This window comes from Microcaecilia unicolor, chromosome 6 (assembly GCF_901765095.1).
Source record: "Microcaecilia unicolor chromosome 6, aMicUni1.1, whole genome shotgun sequence".
In the NCBI taxonomy this organism is placed as follows: domain Eukaryota; kingdom Metazoa; phylum Chordata; class Amphibia; order Gymnophiona; family Siphonopidae; genus Microcaecilia; species Microcaecilia unicolor.
Window position 1 is genome coordinate 233,265,006 of NC_044036.1, and position 20,849 is coordinate 233,285,854.

A 20,849-nucleotide genomic window follows, 5' to 3' on the forward strand; every position below is an offset into this window, starting at 1 on the left:
CAATTGCATCAATATAGACCCGGTCATCAAAAGATCCGGGCACTGCATGTCTCTTCACTCGTGAGGAAGAGCTGCTATGAGGAGGAATCAAAGATGCAATGACTATTGGGATTACCATTTTGACCAAGGCACATCTGCCTGTCCAACTTCTGTGGCGTGTATGGTGGATAGTGTTGGTTCCATAATACCACCATACATCTGCTCTAGTCTGAGAAAATCTGTGAGGTTCAGACCTCACAGGGCCCCTTTTCCTAGAGTAGTATTACAATTGGTCAAATTTCCCAAAAACCGTGGGTTTTTAACTGCATATCGGTCCAGACATGTATGATACCTTGTGGCAGGGTCTGGAATTCTGATTGCAGGTGGTACCCTCAGCCGAGGGGGCAAGTAGGGATAATGTTTGTCAAGATGTTGACAAGACTGATTAATGTCCTCTTTTACCTGCAATAGCTCTAACATACACCAAAAACCATCTGGATCATTGTACCAATCTAAAGGAAAATGAACCGCTGTAGGTTCTGCCTTTGCATGTGCACAGAAATAACAATTAGAAACATTCAAACTTGCTGTGGTATAGTGGGCCCATTCGAGCCATAGGTTAGTATCCCCAAACCCAGTTTCAAGTGCAATTAAGTCTTTGGCATTGTTAATCTGTACAACCTGGTAGGGAATCTTTTCTTCTGGGGCCTTTGTTGGCATTAAGGGGTTTCTTTCAGGTTTGGGAGGAGGAATAATAAGAAATGTACCAATGGGATCCCTGCCTGTGGCATCTATTCCAAGGGGATAGGCCCTGTATGTGACAGAGATTATTCCTCTGAAAGTGATAGCCACCTGATTGCACTTGGTCATTGGACAATTGGTAATTACTCGTGGTTTCATAATGGAAATACTCTTCTTGAGTTCAGGAATCGCTTGACCTGAATAGGGAACCCATGTACCTGTGTACCACCATACCTCTGCCCAACTTCCACATGTGGAGAAGGGACACATGTATATATCAAAAGCTGAATAATACTGCTGGTAAGGATGTTCACCACACCTAGTGTAAGCACACACATCGAGGGTTATTGTAATCGTCTCCTTGGTTGAGGCTAATACTATCTTGTATCCAATTAAACAATCTGGTATCTGCATTACTTGTAACCTGGAAGGTACAATGACCATGGCTAACACATGTAGTAGGAGGGCAAGGCACATCATGTTGGCAGTTTGCATGACTGTAGGAATGGTAATTGACAAGCAATGAATATTGTGAGTAACAAAATTAATCCTAGGGTTTTAGCAAGAGCTGCAATTACAACAATCAGTACTCCAAAATACACCAGGAACTGATATACCATTAGGCGTTGCTTGTGTAAGGGGGATAGATTCTGGTAGCTCCTGTTTCGGAGAGACTAAATACCTCCAAAGGTCTTGATCCTACTTCTCTAATGAATAGAAAGGGGATCCAATCAGTTTTAAGTACACAGTATGTAATTAACCAGAAATCTACTACCTCACGAGTTTCTGGTCTCACTAGGGGTACTTCGGTCTGTTTTACTTGCAAGCCTAAACCTCCTCCAAACAATGCAAGGGTGTGAATGATAGTCCGATTGGGGACAATAGTCCAAGTGTCGAGTAAGGGTTCACACAGTGTTTGATATCGGGTCAATGAATCCCAATTGGGATCGTCTTGCGGAGCCGGGTCCCAGTGAGGATATCTTAAGTCCCAGGGATCTAAAAGGTGGATTGGGGGTTCAGAAATTACTGAATCCCAGAAGTCTGAGGGTGACAAAGGTGGGAAGTCAAGGAAGAGTACTGTTTGTGGCGGTGAATGCTGGTTATCTATTCTTCTGTTGGACATGTACTTGTATATCACGGGTGTAAACGGACAGCAGCAAAGGAACCCCTACCGTCTGGTGAAATACAATACTTCTCAAGGGGTCTGTTCCCGACTTTTCTGACGAAAAGCCAAGGCAACCAATCTGTACAGTAAAGCTTATAAGTGACAATCCAAAAGATGACTTCTTCACCTGTTTGAGGTCTGAAAAATGGGAGAATACCTCGTGCTACTTTAACTGTAACTGCGTTATGAAGTATTGGGGCAAGGTGTTGTATGACCCTGGCGGGGCCTGGACCTGAGGCTTGTAATAAGGGTTCAAACAATAGATGGTACCTATCAGTGGGATTCCAAAGGGGGCAATCGTCGGGCGCCGGATCCCAGTATCCAATTACACCTTGCTGGGGGTTACTCTGGCTCATATGGGGGGGGGGGGGGTCTGTTACACTTAGTAGGAGCGTGTGGTGGGAAGGTAAGGTCAATTAAATCGCGGCAATATTCTGGCTAAATGGGTAGCCTTTTGAAGGCAATAGATTAGCGAGGTGGTCTTGTGGGGCGCCTACGTGAACTGGTAGTTGGTACTTCAGTATACTGGGTGGTCAGGGTAATATTTGTGGAAGGAGAAGGGTCACTATCAGGCACCCGAGGATAATTAGGAGGAGTGGGTTGAAGTTCAGACAAGGTAATATTATCCCCAAAAGTGGTTTCAAAAATGGGGACAATAGGGTCTGAGCTACCACTAATATTGGGAGCACTTGTAGGATACAGGGTAGGAGGATCAGTAAGGATAGAAGTAGTCTCAGAATTTTCAACTGGCAATGTATGATTTCCAGCTGGAAATCCGCTAACGGGGTGGTGTTACTGATAAAGATGGTACTAAACCCTGTGGACGTGTGGAAGTATGTGTTTTCAGGTGTGTGGCTTGGTGTGGTGTTTACTTGGGACACTGTGTAGGCTGCTGGAGTGGTTGCTGGTACAGTAGCGTTTCCAACGGATAAGGTAAAGTTACCAGTTGGAGAGGCACTGGGTGTGGGCAGATAATCAGCAACACTTACGATTCTGGTGGTGGTGAAGGTAAACAGTGCAGTAAAAAACAACACCAAACCTATGCAAATTATGATAAAACAAACAAGTCCAACAACAAACAACCAAACTGATGGGAAGCAGAAGAAGAGGGTGTACTGGTGTACCACCGTGACTTCTGCTGAGGCGATGCTTCCAGCGATGCTTCCTTCGTCAGTGTACTCAATGTCGTTGGACCACTGGGTGATGGTCTCAGACAACTGCTCGGAGCTACACTGATCAAAAGGGTATAGTTCAGTTTTGCTTGGGTCAGGTTCCTTGATGTATTCGAGGGCAGTAAGGTCAGCTGCCGTTGGTTCCTTGTGAAGTACGACACCTATGAGGGAAACTGGAGGTGGTGGTACCACAGCTTGGATGCACAGAGGAGGTGGTGATGGCCTTGAAACTTTCTGCAAGGGAATTGCTTCTGGCGTGGGCTTTGGCTTAGATTGCTGTGGCATCTAGCTGGCCTGATTCGGGAAATACAGATGCAAAATGTCGAGCAACTCAGTGATATTGCGGTACAGATTCTGCAGTGTGGAATAATCAGCAGACTCTGGCTCACCCAGATCCAATTCTCCCGCTAAATTGCGGATTCGGATGAGAAGGATGCGGAGATCAACATAGGGAAGTGGAAATTCAGGAACACAGGGAAGTGGAGGTGTGGATACCAACTCACGAAGAGCAGGTGCAACTTGGGGTGAAAGTGGCGGTGGTGACTCTGGTGTGTCTGCAATCTTCTGGACAGAGATATCGGAGAGATCAAGCAACTGCGACTCTGGGGAGGGTTGGTTGTCAAGGTGATTAAGAAGAGTTGGGTGCGGTGTTGGAGGTCTTGGGCTCAGTGGCGGCGGAGATGGAGTCCGTGATGGGGCTGGTTTCTCCAGGGACTGCTGAGCTGGCAACATCAAGAAGGCCTGACTCAATATCCGGGTAGGCTCATATATCTTTCAGATGGACCCAGGACGAGTGGTCCTCAAGCTTGGCAGCAGTAGCTGACAGAGCTTCAATCTTGAAGAGCCCAATATGTAAATGGGATCTCGCCAGGTCTTGTGCGTATAATAGCGCCGGTGCACCAGATCACTCACTTTAAAAGGGGGGGATCTGTTGTCATTACAATCCCTTCTTCTATCCGAGATAGCCTGCGGAATCGAGGATAGAGACCTTATTATCGTTTGCAAAACATCCCAGTAAACTGAGTACTGATCGGGCAATTGAGCGTCTGGATTGCCAGGTAGTAGTCGCATAGGGCGACCAGTATATAATTGAAAGGGAGTCAGCTTCAGGGAAGCGGACAGAGCCGCACGAAGGGATAATAGTGCCAATGGGAGGGCATCAAGCCAATTTTTAATACCATTTGCCATGAGCTGACACAATTTGGTTTTAAGCAATCCATTGTAACGCTCAACCAACCCATTACTGGTGGGTTTGTAAACACACACAGTCCTGTGTGTTATACCAAGTGCTGGAAGGAGAGAATTGAGAAGTTCATTAACAAAGTGTGTACCATTATCAGTGGTAATTTTGGCAGGGATACCAAATCGTGGGATAATTTCATTACAAAGAGACTGTCCCATGACTTGTGCAGTAGTTTCTCTAGAGCAGGGGAAAGCTTACACCCACTTAGAGAAAGCGTCCACGCAGACAAGCAAGTACCGTTTACCACGAACAGGTATCTGCATATCTGTAAAATCAACATGCCAATGCTGACCGGGTCCTTGAACCACGGGCAAGTGACCCGAAGGGATAGCAGGTCCACGTTTGGGTGTATTCAGGAAACATTTGTAACAATTGTGAACAATGGTGTGACACATGGGCATCAGTTGGGGCGCCCATAATTTGGAAGAGAGCTGATCATACAGTGTGTTAGCATTCAAATGTAAAGGGTAATGGAAAGCATGCAAGAGAAGAGACAAAACATGTTGGGAAACACAGAATTGACCGTTAGGATGGGTCCAAATACCATTAGGGTTAAGGAAACATCCCGCTTGTTTCCACAAGGGGAGTTCTGCCTGTGTGAGGGAGGAAGTAAGGGTAGAAGAGAAGTCGGAAATAAGGGAATCAGAGGAGGAAGGTGCAGTAGCAGGGGAAGAAGACTCTTTCTGAGTAGGCGCAGGCACAGGAGATAAAAGAGAAGTGATAACAGGAGGAGCGTGAAAAAGTGGAGGGGTATTGGAAGAGGAAGTGTCAGATTCAGTAGTATCCGATGGAGTGGAAGGAGGTGTGTCCAGGGGCGGGACAGAATGCTGAACAAGGTGGGGTTCTGAAGACGCAATCAAAGGGAAGGACGAAGTAGCGTCAGCAGCGGGACAGGAAGAAAGGGTAGAACAGGACGTGACCTCACGGGCGAGCTCATCAGCAGCCTGATTGCCGTTAATGGCAAAAGAAAAGGTCGTCTCCTGATGGGCCTTCACCCAGGATGGTAGGACTAGCAGCAGGTGCCGTATCATAAGGAGGTGGGGCACTAGGTGTCACTGCCTCTTGGCAAGGGGCTTGGTTAGCATCAGAATTAGCCAGAGCTTTACAATGCTCATTTCGAGAGATCAGTATGAACTTGTTTATGCCAGCTAAATGTTTAAACCTTGATTTTCCTGTTTTGCGGGATTCATTATAACAGACTAAAGCTTGGAGCTTGCCCTGATCAAATGAACCAGTTGGTGGCCAAGCCAATCCCTCGTCTTTGGCTGACCACAAGGAACTCCACTTCTGACATAAACGGGTGAGTTCCTTTCTATCTGCCGGGAAAAAGTTAAGAACTCTTTCCAGGGGAGTTGGGGTTGGTGGAGAGGACATGGTGTGGGAATTGGGGAAATCCCAAATAGGAAAGGTAGGTGCAGCGTACAATAGTGTTTAGAGGCAAGGCTCTCAGGTAGCACTAGTTAAATCTAGAGCTGGATCCTGGCTCAAAGATATATGACAAGTGTACCCTTGATATGTCAGTGGTGTATAGAGCATGCAAAAATTACCTAAACAGGAAAACATGCATCATGCAGAGACAAAACACATCAATACTCACACGTCTTCTAGAGCGTTCCAACGAAGGGACCTAAAATATAAATTACTAATTGGCGGAAAGCTCCACGCTTTAACCGCAAGTGACATCAACAAAGAGAGACAAAAACTGCAAACAGATATGTACCTAAGAAGTGGGTGCATAAGTGAATAAATACCTAGTGTCAGCTAACATATGTATCCTACCCTATAAATATACTGTCTTCCAAGGTAGGCTTCTAAAGACAGGAGCCATCTCAGTTCCTACTGTCTGCCAAGAGCCATCCCAGTTACCATTGGCCATGAGCATTACACACTACATGATAGAACCCCTAAAGTGGGGAGTGCTACTACCCCTGAAAGAACACAAGAAACTGTAAAGAGAAGTTTCATGCGTTCGGAAAACAGTGGTCCAATGGTTCTTCACCAGTTAGGAAGTAATCACACATTACAACTAACCCTGGTTAGGAAGCAATCACACATTACAACTAACCCCCAATGGATCCTTAAATATACGCCTAAACATTTAAAATCCCCTAGTCAGCTTGCTGCAATGGCAACAGATGCGTTGGACGTCTCCGTATAACATTGCGCGCATCAGAGCTAAACTAACTTAAGTAGGGGCAAGGGTTCAAGCTATAGAGCAAGCACATTCCGAAAATGGAATGGAGTATTAGCTCATTTCCTAGGAATTTAAATGTTGTCATCCATTTAAGGGTTACTGGCCCCTAGATGGGTGTAAGCCCCAGGCATCAATATTAAAGCAATATTAGCGCGACACAGGTAAAAAGAGAAATAGGGGCATAGCATGCCCCAAGGAGAAGTTCCCATAAGCACACTTCAGAGACGGTGCTACAAAAGAAAGTAAAAAGAAATAAATATTGTAAAGCAAAGCAAACAAATAGAAACAAAAAGCGGGTTCTAGATTATTCTAGATCAAAAACAAGATCTAGAACCATGTTCCAGATCGGGTTGTAGACTACGATTCCAAAGTAGAGTTGTAGTCCAGAACAATGTTCCAGAGTAATAATGTGCCTAGGAAAGAACCCCGAACCAAGTACTAGGGCTTTAAAATAGGGAGCAAGAGATATAAAACCCTGTAATATATAAAAAACAAAAAGCACTTAGTGTTACAACACAGGAGTAAGCCCATAGGGGCAGATATCTCTACCAGGAATTCATCAATCCAGCAGCGCGGCCACAAAAGTGAAACTAACAAGCATTAAAACGAAGCTGCTTTCAGGAAGTAACACATGCCGAGCACCCAGGCAAAGCAAGAAACCATCGAAAGATAACTACTACTACTACTAACTAGCATTTCTAAAGCGCTACTAGGGTTACGCAGCGCTGTACAATTTAAACATAGAAGGACGGTCCCTGCTCAAAGAGCTTACAATCTAAAGACAAGAGAACAATCTAAAGACAAGTGAACAATCTAGAGGATGAGTGAACAGTTAATCTGATAGGGTGGATAGATTGGGGCATTCTATCTATCTCAAGCGGTTAGGCGCCGAAGGCAGCATTGAAGAGGTGAGTTTTAAGAAGAGATTTGAAGATGGGTAGGGAGGGGGCATGGCGTATGGGTAAAGGAAGATTGTTCCAGGCATAGGGTGAAGCAAGGCAGAATGAGCGGAGCCTGGAGTTGGCAGTGGTGGAGAAGGGTACTGAGAGAAGGGCTTTGTCCTGTGAGCGGAGGTTACGGGCGGGAACATAGGGGGAGATGAGGGTGGAGAGGTAGTGAGGAGCCACAGACTGAGTGCACTTGTAGGTAAGGAGGAGGAGCTTGAATTGTATGCGATATCTGATCGGAAGCCAATGAAGTGATTTGAGGAGAGGGGTGATATGAGTATATTGGTTTTGGCGGAATATAAGACGTGCCGCAGTGTTCTGAACTGATTGAAGGGGGGATAGATGGCTGAGTGGGAGGCCGGTGAGGAGTAAGTTGCAGTGATCAAGGCGAGAGGTAATGAGAGCGTGGACAAGAGTTCTGGTGGTGTGCTCAGAGAGGAAAGGGCGAATTTTGCTGATGTTGAAGAGGAAGAAGCGACAGGTCTTGGCAGTCTGTTGGATATGCGCAGAGAAGGAGAGGGAGGAGTCGAAGATGACTCCGAGGTTGCGGGCAGATGGGACGGGGAGGATGAGGGTGTTATCAACAGAGATAGAGAGTGGAGGAAGAGGAGAAGTGGGTTTGGGAGGAAAGACGAGGAGCTCGGTCTTGGACATGTTCAGCTTCAGGTGGCGGTTGGACATCCATGCCGCGATGTCGGATAAACAGGCCGATACCTTGGCCTGGGTCACCGCGGTGATGTCAGGTGTGGAGAGGTATAGCTGGGTGTCATCAGCATAAAGATGATACTGAAAACCATGAGACGAGATCAGCGAGCCCAGGGAAGAGGTGTAGATTGAGAAGAGAAGGGGTCCAAGGACAGATCCCTGGGGAACTCCAACAGATAGTGGGATGGGAGTGGAGGAAGATCCATGGGAGTGTACCCTGAAGGTGCGGTGGGAGAGATAAGAGGAGAACCAGGAGAGGACATGGCCTTGGAACCCAAAAGAGGATAGCGTGGCAAGAAGTAAATCATGGTTGACAGTGTCAAACGCAGCGGAAAGATCGAGGAGGATGAGGATGGAGTAATGACCTCTGGATTTGCCCAGGAGCAGGTCATTGCAAACTTTAGAGAATGCTGTTTCTGTCGAGTGCAGAGGGCGAAAACCGGATTGAAGTGGATCGAGGATGTCATGAGAGGAGAGAAAATCAAGGCAGCGGCTGTGAACGGCGCGCTCAAGTAATTTGGAAAGGAAGGGCAAAAGAGAGATGGGGCGGTAGTTGGAGGGGCAGGTAGGGTCAAGTGAAGGTTTTTTGAGGAGAGGTGTGACAACGGCGTGCTTGAAGGTGTCAGGGACAGTTGCAGTGGATAAGAATCTTTTAATACCTATTATTAAGCTTTTCATAGTATAACGCCTGCAGAGAAAATGTGCGATAAAACAGAAATAAAACTGTAGACATTGTTAATCATTATTAGTACTTCATAGCATCACCGGAATAGAAGCAACTAGTGGGACAGGAACCAATGCCGTACACTGGTTATTTATAGAACAAGATCGCTTTACTGGGGCAGCATACAAAAGAAAAACAATGCTTCCTGAAGATAAGCAAGCTTATGGTTTTTCCCTTTTTATTCTTCGCAAAACCGAATTCATAGCTGAGACACAGAGCAGCTTATTTATATTGCAGGTTAGCAGAGAGCTACAGGGTATGGAAGCACGCGAGACAGGAAGTATATACATATTGGCCATGCCGAGCATTAGAGGGTCTTACAAGCAAAGCAGTCAAACTCCCCCCATATCCGTCTCTTCCGGCCTGCTCCGGTCCTGCTGCTCTGCTGTCCTGTGCTCCAACCCATTCCCAGCTTATCTGTTCCAGCCTGCTCCTAACTAGTGTCCCAGCCCTGCTGCTCCGCTGTCTTCTGCTCCAACTAGTTCCATCTGTACCAGCTTGTTCCAGTCCGTCCGTTGCAGCCTGTTCCAGTCCCAGTCTGTTCCAGCGTGTTCCAGTCCATGTGTTCCAGAGTGTCCTAGCCCTGCTGCTCCACTGTCTTCTGCTCCAACTAGTTCCGGGCCATCTGTACCAGCTTGTTCCAGTCCATCTGTTCCAGCTTGTTCCAGCCTGTGCCGCCCGCTCCACTATTCTGTTCCAGACTGTTCCAGACCATCTACTCCAGCTTGCTGTTCATCTGTTCCAGCTTGTTCCAGCTTGTTCCCGTCTGTCTGTTCCAGCTTGCTCCATCTGTTCCAGTCTGTTCCAGCTTGTTCCCGTCTGCCTGTTCCACCTTGTTCCAGTCCGCCTGATCCAGTCTGCTCCAGTCTGTTCCAGTCCGCCTGTTCCAGCTCTTCCCTACTTCTTCCAGCAATCTGCTCCAGCTTGTTCCAATCCGCCTGATCCAGCTTTTCCCTACTTGTTCCAGTAATCTGCTCCAGCTCCCACCGCATCCACCCCAGCCTACCTGCATGCCTGCCTGCCTGCATGCCTACCAGCAACCAACCTGCATGCCTACCAACAACCTATCTGCATGCTGTCAGTCCATCAATTTGCTTGCTGATCAACAACCAACTTGCCTGCTTGCCAGACCATCAACTTGACTATTTATCAACCCATCAACTACCGGCCTACCATCTAGCCTGCTCAACTACCTAACTGCCCCCCCCCCCCCCGCCGCCTGCCCTCAAGCCTGCACAACTACCTAACTACCTAACCGCAGACCCACCTGCCTACCAGCTCTCCTATCACCTGCCTCCCTGACCATGGCCCCTTTACACATTCTCTTCATCGCCCTGTCCCTTCCTAATCTCTTCTTCCTCTCCCCTCCGCTGTCCACCGCAGGTAGTCATTGCCCATCCATGTCCTCTCCCCTCGTACTCACTACTGCTCTACCCTACCCATCCCCACCCCTGACCAGCTCACCATCTCTCCTATCCCCCCCCTCCCTCCTAGCTCTCAACCTTCAACACTTCCTTCCTGCCATTAGCCCATCCCCATTCCTACTAAGCCCATCCCATCTTCGTCGCCTTCGTCGCCCTACCTCCCCCACCCTCCTCCGCTCTCTCTTGCTCCTTCTCCTACTATCCGCCAGTGGCATCAATCCCAATCCAGGCCCCCCTCACATGCCCTCGTATTATCCATGCAAACGCTTCCGAGATATCTCCAATCTCATTTCTATTCCCCTCCTTCCCCCTTCTTCCCTCCCCTTCTCATGCGCCCTGTGGAATGCCCACTCCGTGTGCAACAAACTTCCCTTCACCCACGATCTCTTCATCTCCCGCTCCCTTCATCTGCTCGCCCTAACCGAAACCTGGCTCACCCCCAATGACTCGGCCTCAGTCGCGGCCCTATGCCACGGAGGTTATCTTTTCTCCCACACTCCCCGCCCAATTGGCTGCGGAGGAGGTGTCGGGTTATTACTCTCACCCACCTGTAGTTTTCAACCCCTCCTCCTACCACAATCTCACTGCTTCTCATCCTTTGAAGTTCACGCCATTCGTCTATTCTACCCGCTACCACTCAGAGTTGCAGTCATTTACCGCCCCCCTGAGAAATCTCTCTTCCTTCCTTACTGACTTCGATGCCTGGCTTTCTGTTTTTCTTGATCCCTCATCTTCGTCCCTCATTCTCGGAGGCTTTAATATACACGCTGACGAGCCATCCAACTCTCATACTTCTCAGTTCCTCACTCTAACATCCTCCTTCGGCCTCCAGCTGTGCTCCACCACCCCTACTCACCGGGATGGCCATTGTCTTGACCTTGTCCTCTCCTTTTCCAGCTCAACTTCCAATTTCCACACCTCAGTTCTTCCTCTCTCTGATCATCACCTGATCACCTTCACACTCCTTCACCCCCCCCTCAGCCCCGCCCAACATTAACCACTACTTCCAGGAATCTCCAGGCCATTGACCCTCCCACCTTATCCTCTAGTATTCCTAATCTCCTCCCCTCCATCATGTCCTCCGAGTCTGTCAACGAAGCGGTCTCCGCTTACAATGCCACTCTCTCCTCTGCTCTGGATACCCTCGCACCATCCATCTCCCGTCCCACAAGACGTACTAATCCCCAGCCCTGGTTGACCCCTTGCATCCGTTACCTTTGCTCCTGCGCCCGATCTGCTGAACGCCTCTGGAGGAAATCTCGCACCTATTCAGACTTCCTTCATTACAAATTCATGCTATCCTCCTTCCAGTCCTCCCTATTCCTTGCCAAACAGGACTACTATACCCAATTGACCAATTCTCTCAGCTCCAACCCTCGTCGTCTCTTCGCCACTCTTAACTCCCTCCTCAAAGTACCCTCTGCTCCCACTCCCCCCTCACTCTCTCCTCAATCACTGGCTGACTACTTCCACGACAAAGTGCAAAAGATCAACCTTGAATTCACTACCAAGCCACCTCCTCCTCTTCTCTCTTCAACCCTCTCCATCAGCCAACCAACCAACTCCTTCTCCTCCTTCCCTGATATCTCCGAGGAGGAAACTGCCCGCCTTCTTTCCTCCTCGAAATGCACAACTTGTTCCTCTGAACCCATCCCCACCAACTTACTTAGCACCATCTCTCATACTGTCACCCCCTCCATCTGTCATATCCTCAACCTATCTCTATCCACTGCAACTGTCCCTGACACCTTCAAGCATGCCGTAGTCACACCTCTCCTCAAAAAATCATCACTTAACCCTACCTGTCCCTCCAACTACTGCCCCATCTCCCTCCTACCCTTCCTCTCCAAACTACTTGAGCGCGCCGTTCACAGCCGCTGCCTCGATTTCCTCTCCTCTCAGGCCATCCTCGATCCACTTCAATCCGGTTTTCGCCCTCTGCACTCGACAGAAACAGCACTCTCTAAATTCTGTAATGACCTGTTCCTTGCCAAGTCCAGAGGCCACTACTCCATCCTTATCCTCCTTGATCTATCCACTGCGTTTGACACTGTCAATCACGATTTACTTCTTGCCACACTGTCCTCATTTGGGTTCCAGGGCTCTGTCTTCTCCTGGTTCTCCTCCTATCTCTCCCATCGTACCTTCAGAGTACACTCTCACGGTTCTTCCTCCACCCCCATCCCGCTCTCTGTAGGAGTTCCCCAGGGATCTGTCCTTGGACCCCTTCTTTTTTCAATCTACACTTCTTCCCTGGGCTCACTGATCTCATCTCATGGTTTCCACTATCATCTTTTTTTTTTTTTTTAGAAAAAAAGATTTATTTATTTGCTTAATATTGTAGCTGTGGTGATAAATAGAAATGAAAATAAGGTGATCTTTTTGTTGGACCAATTTTAATACAGTTTTAATACAGTTTTGACCAACCCTCAGAGACCAAAACCTCCATCCCCAGGCCAGGACAGGACCGTAACAGCAGTACTGACCCGAGGAAGGAGGCCCCGGCCTCTGAATGCTAATCGAAAAAGCATTAGTCCAATAAAATGGTATTATCCTATTTTCTCTGTTTTGTTTTATTTCTGTTTTTTAATTTGTAAAGTGGTGATTGGTATTTGTCAGTTTTTTCAAATTTATGTCTGCTATCTTTGAGTATTATTATATTTAAACTGTTTTATTGATGTCACAGTCAATAACAAATATAGTCAATAAACATTTACTTAAGCCAAGTCTTTGTCTGTTTTGTTTCTTAACATAATCATATCTAAAGTGTCATCAAAAGTTTTAAAGGTACCCTTCCCCTTCCCCCCACCCCCCTTCCCCCCCTATACCTGAACCGTATAATTCTCATATCACCATTAATCAATAAACATATATATCATTAACTTTCCTTCCCTTCCTTTCCCGTGAGTGTGTTCACCAATAAACTACGAGCTCTGCTTGATAGAGCCTGTACATATGGTTCCCAGACTTCCCAAAACCGTTGTCTACTTCTAGGGCTACTGGACATAGCACGTGCTTCCATTCGCACCAGGGAGTGAAGCGAGCTCCTCCATTGCCAGAAGGATGGTCCTATATCTTGTGTCCAATGTTGTAATATACATTGCTTCCCAACAAGTAGTACCTTATAGATAAATAGACTTTCTTTATGTCGCATTATTGACCCTCGTCCCCTTAGTCCAAGCACAACAGTTTTAGTCTCTAGCCGAAGCTTCCTGTGCAGCAAGGCCTCACAATATTCCAGCACTGGACCCCAAAATTTTTGTATAACCAGACATCCCCAGAACATGTGATACAGTGTTGCTCTCTGAAAATTACATTTACTGCAATGTGTTTCTTGCAATCTACCTGCGTAATAAGCCTGTATGGGAGAAAAATACGCTCTCATAATGATTCTAAATTGTATCTCCCTATATCTGGCACTAGCCACTTTATGTACTATCTCCTTTAGTGATTGGACTATATCTCCACTGCTGATCTCTACCTTTAAATCCTCAGACCATCGTCTTGCCACTGCTTCATAACTACGATGCTTGGCAATCAAGCTTAGCTGTTTATACAGTATGGACACCGTAGTCTGTTCTCTTCCCTGAGGCAAAAACAAATTCACCAGCAACTCATACATCCCTCTATCACATTTTTCTCTAAGTAATTTCTCAATATAGCTGTGGATCTGGCAGTAAGCATACCATGTCACGTTCTCTACTCCCACCAAGTCCTCTAAAGCCTCTCTTGATATAATCTTTCCCGTATCTTGCATAACATCTGCCACTAATACCACTCCCTCCTGTGCCCACTTAATAAATTTCGGGTAAGCATTCCCTGGTTCGAATGCTCCATTTCCTACTAGTGGGAGGAGGTCCGTACATCGTGGGTTCTTATTTAATCTCCTCAATATGTACTGCCATATACATCTCATTGGGTGCAATAAAATATGATGTTTCCATTCCTTTGGTAACATTTTACTCTCAACGTGCATCATATAATAGGGATGATATGGTCTAAACAATGCACACTCAGTATTCCATGCCGTATGCTCTTCTGTTTCCATAATCCAATCTGCTAAGTGTCTAGCTAAACAGGCCCAATTATATTGTTTAATGTCAGGCAACCCCAGGCCTCCCTCTGTTCTTTTCCCATAGAGATATTCCAATTTAACTTTAGCCTTTTTCCCACTCCAACAGAACCTAGTCAACATGCCTCGAATCTTCTTTATATCTTTAGTCTGTAAAACTAGTGGCAACTGTCTTAATACATAGAGCCATTTTGGAAAAAGTATCATCGTAAATAAACCCACTCGCCCACTTAAAGTTAAGGGTAGTCCCTCCCATTCCACTATCATCTTTATGCTGATGACACCCAGTTGTATCTCTCCACACCAGACATCACCGTGGAGACCCAGACCAAGGTATCGGCCTGCTTGTCCGACATTGCTGCATGGATGTCCAACCGCCACCTGAAACTGAACATGTCCAAGACCGAGCTTATAGTCTTTCCACCAAAGCCCACCTCTCCTCTTCCTCCTCTCTCGATCTAAGTTGATAACACCTTCATCCTCCCCGTCTCATCTGCCCGCAACCTTGGAGTCATCTTCGACTCCTCCCTCTCATTCTCTGCGCATATCCAGCAGACAGCCAAGACCTGTCGCTTCTTCCTCTTTAACATCAGCAAAAAACATCAGAAAAAGCAACACACAGGAAATTTCTGGATCTCATTTAAACCCAAGATCGAACAGAAATACACAGAACAGGATCCGGATCTTACTTAACCCAAGATCAACAGATCAGGAAAGGTCTAAGTGCAGGTGACACAGACAAAAAATATCAGAAACAGGAATATACAGAGAGAAGGTATATTAAAAGCGTAGAAGACAAGTGGAAAAGGTGTTTCAGCTCACTGCGTTGACCAAGAAGGGGTCACATATAGACCGCAGCCGAGATTTAACACCCGATTTAAACAAATGGCACCTGTTGGGACGCACTCGCATGGCCCAGCTGGTATGCTTCAATCACGCAGCAATCATACGCTAACGCACACCACGCAAATCAAAAAGGGACAGAAAGTCAGTGGTTAAAAAGGATTAAGTGGGAAGGGAAGTACACTGAATAGGGGAAAAGGACAGGGACATAAGTGAAAAGAAAGAACAAAAGGACAAAGGTTATAGTAAGAAGAAAGTTGTGCAGGTGAGGAAGAGAACGGGTATTGGGCTAAGCAAAAGGTTGAGCAGGGACTAGGGGTCCTCATAGAAGTAGACAGAACACGGGCGGTAATGCGCGTGATACGCAAGAGGAGAATAGGGTGTATAAGGAGCTTGCAAATAATTGAAAGAGGGACTAGGACAAAGAAGATGCAAGGAAAAGATGGAAGAGGAGGGAGACAGGTGTAAGTTAAAAGGGTCAGGACGGATAGAATTCACTCACTATAATAGAAGAGTGTAAGAGGAGAGAGAGGCTATGTGTCCAGCCAAAAGAGGTAAGGCAGAGAAGAAACGAAATAACAGGGACTCATTTGAAATCTGCGGCTTGGAGAGCAAACCACAGGAAAGTGCAAAACCACACAGCGAAAAAAAGAAAAGAATGATTTCACATCAGCGTGTTTTAAAAATCCAACTACAGAGAATAAAAAGAGAAAAATTAACAGGTCCGCTTAGGGACAAGAGGGAAACGGAGTAAGGGCAAAGAACAGGGGGAGAGAGACAAGGGAAGCGGCCGTAAGGGAAGCCCAAGGAAAGAGAGAGGAAGGAAGAAAGTGGAAGAGAAGCAGAGAATGGAGTGGGAAGGGAGCTATTGCAAGCGCAGAACTTGGACGCATAATATAGAAATATCCCCTCTGCGGCCAAGGACTGGCAGCAAAAGGAACAGAGAAGGGGTCAGAGACCGGGGCAGAGAAAGGCAACAGAGAAAGAAGAAAGGTCAGCAGCCAGGGTTCACCACTGTTTTAATTACCCCTCTCTAGACCCCCGCAGGACCCTTGCCCATGGAGGTGGAGAGAGGGTTTCAGAAGGCGCAGAATAAGTCTCTTAAATATGAGCTCTGTTTTCTGGCTCGTAATTTCTAAGAGCATCTTAGTGCATCTATTCTCCCACATACTGTGGTAATGAGTGAGAGTTTTTTTTTTTTTTTGCCTATGTGGGTATTCTAGAGGTTAATTTATCTGTGTAGGTGTAGCCAAGAAATAGACACAAACAAGGGAGATAGGTGATAACATTTATTTCAATCTTACCCAATTACAATTTCAATCAGTCTGGTACTCTCATCAGTCAAAGGGTCAGAACAACCGACCGTAGTTCTGCCCTCTGGGTACAGTTGGGGGAAAAATCCAAACTCCGCCTAGATTTGCAGATCTTAAATACCATCTGCTGGCCATTCAATTCAACGGGCACACAATTTTTTTCATATGTGAATCATACTTTCTGACAGTTTGCTTAACCGCAGAACGGATGCCCACCTTCCCCCCCTTTCACCTATTTCTTCATAACTGTCATTTCCTGAGTTGTAAACAAGTTTCTTAACATACAGAGATTAGTATTCATATCTCATGAACAGGACGCCATCTTTACAAAAGCAGACTCCATCTTATGAACCTAACTTCTTACTATTTTAGCCATTAATTCCTCCATCTTGGCCCTTACACTGTATTTGAATGTCACACCAGATCCTAATAAGGCTTGCCAAGCGGTCCTGCTTCCGCAGGCACTCAGCTACAAGGCCATCATCAGAGTTTCAGGCCTAGTCAGTGTTTTACAGTATCTTAGGCTATAGAGCTCGGCCCACCACTATTCCAGTGAAGGGGTCTCAAGTTGTAACACATATTAACACTATATAGAGACTCATAAAATTGGGCAAAACACTCTCTAATCCGAGCTGAGGTGTGCAACATTGTTCCCCCTTCATCCCGAACTCTCAAAATATGCCTATCTGCTCTCATCTTCCTTAATTTTGTAGCCAACACCCGCCCAGGTGTATTAGTACATTCATAGTGAACCTGCTTCAAATGTGCATGCTCAAATTGCAAACTCTCATCATGTAGCGCAGCCAGTTCCAATCTCACCGCCTGAAGCTTTCGAAAGTCAGACACTGAACCAGAGGGCCCTGTACCTGTTTTCCAAAGCACCTAAGCGCTCCATATACTGGGCCAGACGCACTTTATGAACCCTGGTCCTCTGACTAGCACACTTAATAAAGTAACCTCTCAATACTGCTTTAAAAGCATCCCACACTGTACCCACTGTCGGTCCCGAATCCATATTAATAGCAAAATACTCTTTTAAGACAGGAAGAAAACTCGCAACAATATCCGGATCCTGTAACAAACAATTATTGAATGTCTATCTTTGGTCTCTCACTTCCTCTCTCAGAGAAGGAATAATAGCCCAGACCGGAGCATGGTCAGAAATAGTGATATGATCTATGCAAGAGTCACCCCCCCCCCCCCTTCTGACAAAGTTTTGTCAAGAAAAACATAGTCTATTCTGGAATAGGAAAGATGCACATGAGAATAAAAGGTATAATCCCGCCCTCTAGGATGTCCCAGTTTCCACACATCATACAGACCCATCGCATTCACAAAATTCTTCAAAGCCTCAGAGATTCTATAGTCAGTCGGAGCAGCAGTAGCAGATCTATCAAGCCCAGGCTGCATAGTAGCATTAAAGTCTCCTGCCACCAGCACTTTACCTCGAGCAAAAGTCTGCAACTCCCTTTGGAGGCGCAGAAAAAAACTCTTTTGCCGCTCATTTGGGGTGTAAACACTAGCCAACGTGTACTCCTCCTGCTCCAACATAACATGCAAAAAGCGATATTGACCCTCAGTGTCTCTCCTCGAGTACACAAGCTGTACCTGGACATCCTTATGAAACATAATAGCCACCCCTCTTTTCTTAGCTCCCTTTACATCAGAAGCATAATACACTGTCGGATACTGCAGAGAGGATAATAACCCCTCATGCGTCTTTAAAAAATGAGTTTCCTGCAAGAAAACCACATGTGGACACATCAAACGTAACTCACGCAGTAAAGCATGCCTTTTATATGGAGAATTCAGCCCCTTTACATTATAAGTGAAAACCTTAAAATCTGCCATCTAACGTTCTCTGCTCAAAACCCATGTGTGGTGAAAGGCGCCTACAAGTCCCTAATTCCCAAAATCCCCAACTACCCCCCTCCCCTCCTACTCCCCAATCAACCCCCCCTCCCTGCACACCCTCACTCCCCCCCCATTCTTCGCTCCCACCCCCACCCATACCCCTTACCCTTCCCTCTCGCATTCACCCACCAAACAGTACCACACAGCACCGTATGGGATATAGAAGGAAAGAAACCTCACGGGCCAAACAAAAAGGAAATAAAACAAAAAAATAGAAATACAAATAAAATACCCCCCTACCCCGCACTCTTACCCCACCTGCAGTTTACACACACAACCCACAATGCATCCCTCCCCTTCCAGAATGCTTAAACCCACATGTCAGCTCTCCCAAAACAGACTCCCTACAAACATCATTTTATGTCAACAGAATGCAATCCCACCATTCAACCAAACCAGTCCAGACAACAATTACTCATGTCTGAGTCCCGTTCTTCTTTGCTTTTTTTCTCCACTCTTTTCCACTTCTGAAACCGGATTTTCATATATGAGGCCATCCCCACCGACAAGGCCTCAGTTGGGGTCAAACCAGCTTCATGCAGACACTTCCACGCCGCTCCCACATTTCGGCAACAAAACTGCTGACCATTAAGTTCAAAACAAATAGCAAATGGAAAAGCCCACTGATAGGCAATCTTTTCTTTGGTCAAAATCTCAAGAGCTGGTTTCATAGCTCACCACTGATTCAAAGTAAACAGGGAGAGGTTTTGATATATCGACACACGTGCCCCGTTGTACTCCAGAGCAGGGTTCTGATGCGCCTTCTGCCATAACTGATCTTTACACACATAAGTAGTGAATATCACAATGTCTTGCGGTCTGTTGTCCCTGGCTTTGCCCAACGCTCTATGGGCTCTTTCAATCCCCACTGTTCCAGCATCAAAACTCTCTCCCATAAGCTGCGCACATAATGCACGCACTACAGCCGGAACATCTTCCATGCCGCCATTCTCCGGGACACCTCGAAACCGAAGATTTTGTCTGCGACCTCGATTCTCGAGGTCATCCAGCTTATACTGCAACTCCTCTGCTTGCTCATCCATCTTAGTCAAACGCAAGTCAACGCCTCGCTCTTCTCCATCTGCTCGTCTGCCCTCTCTTCTAAAGCTTCCACCCTGCCTCCGAGCTCCCGCAGGTCAACGCTTAACGCGTCCACGTGTTCCAGGATCTCTTGAGGCCTAAATTTCAGCCCTAATCACCTCAAGACACTTTGTCAGGTCCTGCGGGAGGTCTCTCACAGGAGCAGGTTCGCTTCACGCCTCGCGGGAAGAAGCCGAATCCGACTCCGATGATCTCCGTGGCTTAGGGGAAGCATGGTGAGACAAGCCCCGCACCGTCTGCCTCACGGAAAGGCGCTCACTCTCTCGATGTGGTGCACAGCTTTTTTTACTTTATCGTGTAGAGAAAACAATCACCAGGGCTCTGCAAACCTTTTCGATCTTATGGAGAGGGATGATACCAGGAATGGTGCTAAATAAAAGGTAGGGAAGCGCGGAGCAAAAGGATTAAGCGGCCATTCAGCCTCGTGACGTCACTTCCTCCCTCTGCTCCTAACTCATGTTTTACTGGTCTAAAATTATATGATGTATTTTACCTTCTGTTAATATATTTTGAACATGTTCATGCTTTTCTAATTGTTATGTAAGCCACATTGAACCTGAGTCTACTCGGGCTAATGCGGGATATAAAAGTCTTAAATAAACAAACATTAGGCACACCAATACTGAATTACTCTAGTGTTCTAAAAGAGAAGACACCTTGATTCTGTTGTAGGATAGACTCCAAGGATAGGCCTTGGAGCACCTAAATGGCAAAGCATAGTTATAGAATTACCCACAGAATGCCAGATAAAGTGAAGTCTTGCTGTCAGTATTGTAATGTTAAAACTGTTATTTAGATCCCTACTGGAAATAGTTTGCTGCAAATGGTTAGAATATGTATTCAGATTTATGGTTTGTCCTTTCTGTATGCAGGAGGTGGGTTATCAGCATGGGAAGACTGTCTTTGATGTCTGGACAAGGAGTGAAGTCATTGACAAGATGCTGAAGGATCGGCAAGAGATCTGCAAATCCAAACCTTCAGATGTATGTGTATTTAGATTTCTTCATTCTTTTTATCTTAATACCACAGGTTCCCAACTCATAGTATGCATACCCCAAGGAGTACGCATGACATTACCAGCGGGTACACAGCACCTCCACAACACTCACCAAGCCAGGCATCATTTCTTCCCTTCTTTCTTCTCCCTACAGGTCCAGCAGTACCTCTCCTCCTTCCACCCCACCCCTGGATCCAGCACTTCTCCCTTTGTCCTCCTTCAGTCCATCCTCATCTTGATTGTTGCAAACACCAGCACAGCACAGCTATTCAATCAGGCAGCCTTGGGGCCTTTGCTAGGTGGCACCCTGTCTGC

The 20,849-nt window shown here is 46.5% G+C and overlaps 1 protein-coding gene across 1 annotated transcript in view; it reads left to right on the forward strand.

Moving 5' to 3' along the window:
- The window catches only part of PNPLA7 (patatin like phospholipase domain containing 7), a 2,530,065-nt gene that overhangs the window by 2,443,954 nt on the left and 65,262 nt on the right, over positions 1-20,849 (forward strand). The window contains exon 34 of the mRNA XM_030206608.1: positions 20,410-20,520. Coding sequence (XP_030062468.1) covers positions 20,410-20,520 — 111 coding nt within the window. The remainder of the gene's footprint in view (positions 1-20,409; positions 20,521-20,849) is intronic.